General features: G+C 35.0%; 1 protein-coding gene across 2 annotated transcripts; it reads right to left on the bottom strand.

Moving 5' to 3' along the window:
* Positions 1-279: 279 nt before the first annotated feature.
* LOC108467278 (uncharacterized) lies at positions 280-5,399 on the bottom strand. Of its 2 annotated transcripts, none has more exons than XM_017767877.2 (2): positions 2,808-5,399; positions 280-1,815 (listed from the first exon to the last, which is right to left on the bottom strand). In XM_017767877.2, exons 1-2 carry the CDS (start codon positions 3,076-3,078, stop codon positions 1,511-1,513), a joined length of 576 nt encoding a protein of 191 aa, XP_017623366.1. In that variant the 5' UTR covers positions 3,079-5,399; the 3' UTR covers positions 280-1,510. The 2 variants fall into 2 exon arrangements, with proteins under 2 accessions (XP_017623366.1, XP_017623367.1); XM_017767878.2 differs by having other exon boundaries at positions 2,913-4,807.
* Positions 5,400-6,702: the final 1,303 nt, after the last annotated feature.

Genomic DNA, 6,702 nt, shown 5'->3' with positions numbered 1-6,702 from the left:
AAACAAAGGTTAAAGGAAATTTGATGATAGGCAAATGAAAATCGGCTAAGGCCAAGATTGAACCAATGTTATAGGAAAAGTTGACCCGAATCTTTAAATAAGCACTTAGGACGATAAGAGAATCTTGACCCGCTAAGTATAGAGAGTTAGGAACCAAAGATATATTTTGAACGCCACACCGGAGGTGATAAGTTTGGAATAAAGCAAAGGAAAGATAGACGCCACGAGACGAAATCTCGATAAGTCAAATCAGTCCTAAAATGAATAAAGAGAATTGAATTCTCACTAGAACAATTAAGTTCATATAAGTAGCAAAGTCTAAAAATGTCTAACCTTTACAACAACTAAAAACAAGTATTTATAGCAAAAGACTAAGGCTAGCCGAATGGACAATTGGCAGCCAAATGGACACTTAATTTCAACTTTTAATAAGCTGAAAAAATTCCATAATAATTCAAGAAAGTGCCATGAAGCTTCAAAAACGTCCCATGGTGTTTCCCAAGTCATCTTAAGAAATTGGAGCAATTATGGAGCTAAAACAAGCTGATTAAATTCGTCCAAATATGTGAAATAAGAGAGTTGAACGGTCAGCTTTTTTAATCAGCTTAAATAAGTTGAAAAAAAAATTCCTTGAAGTTTCCTTGGAGCTTCTTGAATGTTCCAGCAGTTGGGCATTAAATTGAGCTGAATGGCTCTAATAAATTCGGCCAAAAAAAATGCATGAAAGTGAAATTGGCTGCTTCGGTCAGCTGAACAGCTTTGGTGCCTTAATAACTCAGCTTGGGGCACACCGAAAGTCAAAGAAGTATTAATTTGCTCAAGGACCTTTTGAGCTGAATGAAAAAAATACATGGGAAATTCCAATCAGCAGCCCTCTCTTAATTGTCGTTCATGAACATACAGGTGCATGTTCCCTCATTAATAACGTCCAATGCACCTTGCTGATCAGTTGAATTAATCATCAATTAAATTCGGTCCAAGCCTGCACATTGGAAATCAACAAAGTCAGCTCAAGCCACATTAAAATTCGGCAGCCTTAAGACAACCTTTAATTCGTCTGAATTCAATGCCATGTTCAGCTGGACAACAAAATTAAATATGTTCCAATTCAGACAATTAATTTCGGCTGCACTAAAACTAAGACAGGTTCTTGACACATTGAATTAGCAACAGCCTAGGACACAATCTAAGACAAATTAAATAGCTGTACTAAAACAGATTAAAACATGTTCCAATTCAGACATATTAATTTCGGCTGGAACATATTAAAACCCAATTATTAAGCTAAACATAATTATGAGCTAAGTAAATTAACTAATTTAACTAACACATTAAAAATGTCCAGATTTTAATTTATTAAAAATAACACAACCAAATTATTGAGCTGATTTAATTTAATTTAACTAGACTTAATTAATTTATTCCAGCAACTAATAAAATGCTTAAATTAAAAAAAACTAGAAAAAAAGAGCAAATGAGCTCATTGAACTATAATCAAGCTGAATTGAGCTCATTGAAATTTAAGATCAGGCTTCATTTTGAACTTGGGCCCCTCGAACTTAGGCCATGCTCGATATTTTCGAATTGTGTCGAACCATGATACGTCGGGATTTGTATCATTCCCTCCCTCTTGAAGACGATTTGTCCTCAAATCGGGCCACTTGCTTGAAAAAAAATTTCCAAGATCACAAACCATCTTGCTCATGATCGGTATGGAATTATTTCCAAAACTCAAGGAACCACAAATGGTTTGAAAAGGAATTGGGTTATTTCCCCGCCCTCCCTCTATAGGGGGACGCCATCTCCAAGTGTCACCTACAAAAGAATAAAACAAATTAGTGACACTAGGAATAAAAATCTCTAAAGAACTTTTCTCAATCTCATTCACGAATTTATTGTAAAAACGAATACCAGGGTCAAAGATGGAAAACGACCTTACTATTTCACAATGGATAAAAAGGTCAAGCATAATCGTCAGAACAGAACCATTAAGCACTCGCAAATTATGGTTTTGGACAACAAAAGTACTCGATTCAAGTCCTTTGGACAACTTAATGCCAAATGATGTAAGACAATAATCTCCAGTGTTGGAAGCAAAGTTTTCTTTTATCGTTTCATTTCGACTTGAAGGTTTCATTGAGAACAACACAGGGGAAATATGAAACAATGGCAAGTTAAACTCATGCAAGACATGCTCGAATCCTTCAAATCCTACTATAGTGCAATCTTTAGAATCAAAGATTTGATTTTGCATTCGCATATTATCACGGTACAACAAATTTGTTTTCAGATTTAGAAACACATCACCAAGTAAGCAAAAGTTGTTCACACATTTATTTAAACAGAAATTATGATGCTCACTTTTGCTTGGCAACAACTTAAGATGACTTGCTCTAGGCTTAAACACGCGATTTTGGTTATTCATTGTTACAAATGACAATGGCCTTTCTTTCATCAACAAATCACACAAGTGAGACAAAGAAAATTTGAGCATGCATATTTTCAAACACTCAAACATCGTAATTCCCATTGATCAGACTTACACAAACATGCACAACGATATAGCGAATTCACATTACCATTACAAACAAATGAATTAGGCATTTTACGTGACAATTCTTTATCACATAAGATCAAATTTTGTTTGCACCGACTTAATCGTACTTCATCAACAAGCTTGCCAACGCCGTACTCATTACAAGAAAAACTTTTCATACCACTTTTTAAAACAAAATGATCAATAATCAGAGAATGGCAATTAATCGACAAAGTGAGTGGCGATCTTTCGAAAATTAAGTCATCGGTACCTTTTTCAACAATGTTCAAATCAAATTGTCGTGATGTAATTGTTAAAGACTCCTTACTTTGCTTGCCTTTAAGCTCTTGAAGGAGAATTTCATTTTCGATATTACCTTTCTCGATCATTCGAAATTGTCTCTCTTCAGAAAGATATTGAAGTTGTAGCTTGTCATTGGAATCTTCAGGAACCTGAAAAGAAACAATACAAGGAGAACTCATAGAATGGTTAGTTAAAACACTCCTCACTTTTTCTTGTTCTCTCTTGTCTTCTCCACTCATTTCTTTTGCAATCTCATGTTCAAGCTCTTTCTCTTTTTCAATTGCTTATTTTAAAGACTCACTCCACTCTCAATCTCTTTTTCAATTTTATTTTCTTGTTCAAGTTCTTTTTCTTTTCTTTCACTCTCTTTTTCAATTTTATTTTCTCGTTCAAGTTCTTTCTTTTCTTTCACTCTCTTTTTCATTTTCACATGATTTTTTGATCTCACTACAAGAGGAAGATAACATAGAAGAATCAATATGAGAATTTTGTTGGAAAAAGTATGAAAGATTCGTGTACGAAATACGATCATCTCTTCGCAAGCGTTCCCTCGTGGATGAGTATCTTCGCGCATATGAATACTTTCTCGGATCTTCTCGTTCGTTACCGTAATAGGCTTCAAACTCGAAGTTTGCTTTGTTTCGTCTTGAACTCCTAGTAGAATAGAAATCATGGTATGAATCTCTTCGGGAGTGACTATCCGCAGGCGCAAACTTAGACGTAACATGTTCTCTTTTCCGTGAAGAATTCACCAGAAATGAAAACTTTAACTGACTTGAAGAGGATTTCCTACATTCTCGTTTGTCATCTTGAAAGATTTCAGATTCAGGAATTACTTCATACCGTCTTGGCTTTCTTGTTGGATAAGAATCACGGTATGAGTCTCTCCTCGAATGATCATCAAATGTATGTCTCCGTGATGACTTTGATTCCACCTTTTGACTCAAAGAACATTGTTCTTGTCGGTCTCTTTCCTCGATTCGATCCAAACACTCATGCAACTTGTTAAACTTGGACTTCACAATTCTACGCATCTCTTTCATCAAATATTGATAGTTGAATTCTGAAAACACTTCTTGGTTCATAGTTTTAGTAAGGGAAAAGGAAAGTGATTAAAAATAGAAACAAAAAAAAAATTTGTCAATAAAAACCTCACAAATTCTCTCAAAAAGAAAAAAAAATCGCACACGTTTGACTTTTACGCACTCGAATATTCTCACCACACACTCGTGCCTTTTTCCACTCTATTCACTTCTCTCGATTCACGATGGACTACTTAGACTTAGCGGTCTCGTCGGTGTGGAGTCGGCTTACAAAAATGATAATCGTTTTGGGTTGGAAATGATGTTGGGACAAGGGAGGGCTAAAAGAAAAAAAAAAATAAAAGGTGAAGGTGTGGTCGTTCGGGTAGATGGTGATAGTAGCAAGAAATTGATGATCGGGATTTACAAAAGATGAATACAACTTTTAGCACTATCAACAGAACCTTTTTTTTTGAATTTTTTTTTGAATTTTTTTTTTCAACTTCGAATTTTTTTTTTACTACAAAATGATACTTTCAATGCAATACTTGAATTTCACGAAATGACTTTTTTTTTGTTTTTTAACTTTTTTCTGATTTACGAACCCGGGGTTACAAATATCAGTACTTACATCGATTTTAACTAGCTCTGATACCAAATGATACGAACTCACCTCGGGATGATTTGAGTCGTAATAGTTGCCCGATCGTTAAATTGGGTAAGTTTGAATGGTTTGCAAAATTGGGGATGAAAAACAAGGAAGATAGGTTCGAATGGTTAGTTTCGTAATGGATGTGGAAGCGAGTTGATGGGTTGATTTTAAAAAGGCTGAAAGAGAGATGGATAAATGGCTATTAAAGGGATCAAACAAAGGTTAAAGGAAATTTGATGATAGGCAAATAAAAATCGGCTAAGGCCAAGATTGAACCAATGTTATAGGAAAAGTTGACTCGAATCATAAAATAAGCACTTAGGACGATAAGAGAATCTTGACCCGCTAAGTATAGAGAGTTAGGAACCAAAGATATATTTTGAACGCCACACCGGAGGTGATAAGTTTGGAATAAAGCAAAGGAAAGATAGACGCCACGAGATGAAATCTCGATAAGTAAAATCAGTCCTAAAATGACTAACCTTTACAACAACTAAAAACAAGTATTTATAGCTAAAGACTAAGGCTAGCCGAATGGACAATTGGCAGCCAAATGGACACTTAATTTAAGCTTTTAATAAGCTGAAAAAATTCCATAATAATTCAAGAAAGTGCCATGAAGCTTCAAAAACGTCCCATGGTGTTTCCCAAGTCATCTTAATAAATTGGAGCAATTATGGAGCTAAAACAAGCTGATTAAATTCGTCCAAAAGGGTGAAATAAGAGAGCTGAACGGTCAGCTTTTTTAATCAGCTTAAATAAGTTGAAAAAAAAATTCCTTGAAGTTTCCTTGGAGCTTCTTGAATGTTCCAGCAGTTGGGCATTAAATTGAGCTGAATGGCTCTAATAAATTCGGCCAAAAAAAATGCATAAAAGTGAAATTGGCTGCTTCGGTCAGCTGAACAGCTTTGGTGCCTTAATAACTCAGCTTGGGGCACACCGAAAGTCAAAGAAGTATTAATTTGCTCAAGGACCTTTTGAGCTGAACGAAAAAATACATGGGAAATTCAATCAGCAGCCCTCTCTTAATTGTCGTTCATGAACATACAGGTGCATGTTCCCTCATTAATAACGTCCAATGCACCTTGCTGATCAGTTGAATTAATCATCAATTAAATTCGGTCCAAGCCTGCACATTGGAAATCAACAAAGTCAGCTCAAGCCACATTAAAATTCGGCAGCCTTAAGACAACCTTTAATTCGTCTGAATTCAATGCCATGTTCAGCTGGACAACAAAATTAAATATGTTCCAATTCAGACAATTAATTTTGGCTGCACTAAAACTAAGACAGGTTCTTGACACATTGAATTAGCAACAGCCTAGGACACAATCTAAGACAAATTAAATGGCTGTACTAAAACAGATTAAAACATGTTCCAATTCAGACATATTAATTTCGGCTGGAACATATTAAAACCCAATTATTAAGCTAAACATAATTATGAGCTAAGCAAATTAACTAATTTAACTAACACATTAAAAATGTCCAGATTTTAATTTATTAAAAATAACACAACCAAATTATTGAGTTGATTTAATTTAATTTAACTAGACTTAATTAATTTATTCCAGTAACTAATAAAATGCTTAAATTAAAATAAACTAGAAAAAAACGAGCAAACGAGCTCATTGAACTATAATCGAGCTGAATTGAGCTCGTTGAAATTTAAGATCAGGCTTCATTTTGAACTTGGGCCCCTCGAACTTAGGCCATGCTCGATATTTTCGAATTGTGTCGAACCATGATACGTCGGGATTCGTATCACAATCCCAACCCAAAAGATTGGTCAGCAAGATTGGATGAAGTTTTGTGGGCAAATCAAACAGCTTCCAAGATACCAATGGGTATGTCACCTTTCCAGCTTGTTTATGGTAAACCACGCCACTTGCCTGTTGAACTGGAAACAAGGCATTTTGGGCAATCATGAAACTGCATTTGGATTGGAATTCTATCAAAAATAATTACTTACTGGAGTTCAATGAGATGGACGAATTTCGAACTCAAGCCTATGAAAATGCCAAGTTGTACAAAGAAAAGACCAATTGATGACATGACAACAAAATTTTGCCACGACAATTATTTCCTGGAGAACAAGTCTTGCTTTTCAATTCTAGGCTTAAATTGTTTCCTGGAAAATTAAAGTCTTGGGGGTCAGGTTCATTCGAAGTTGTTTAGATATATCCTTG

This window comes from Gossypium arboreum, chromosome 11, assembly GCF_025698485.1.
Source record: "Gossypium arboreum isolate Shixiya-1 chromosome 11, ASM2569848v2, whole genome shotgun sequence".
In the NCBI taxonomy this organism is placed as follows: Eukaryota; Viridiplantae; Streptophyta; class Magnoliopsida; order Malvales; family Malvaceae; genus Gossypium; species Gossypium arboreum.
This window is presented reverse-complemented; position numbering and strand designations above follow the sequence as displayed.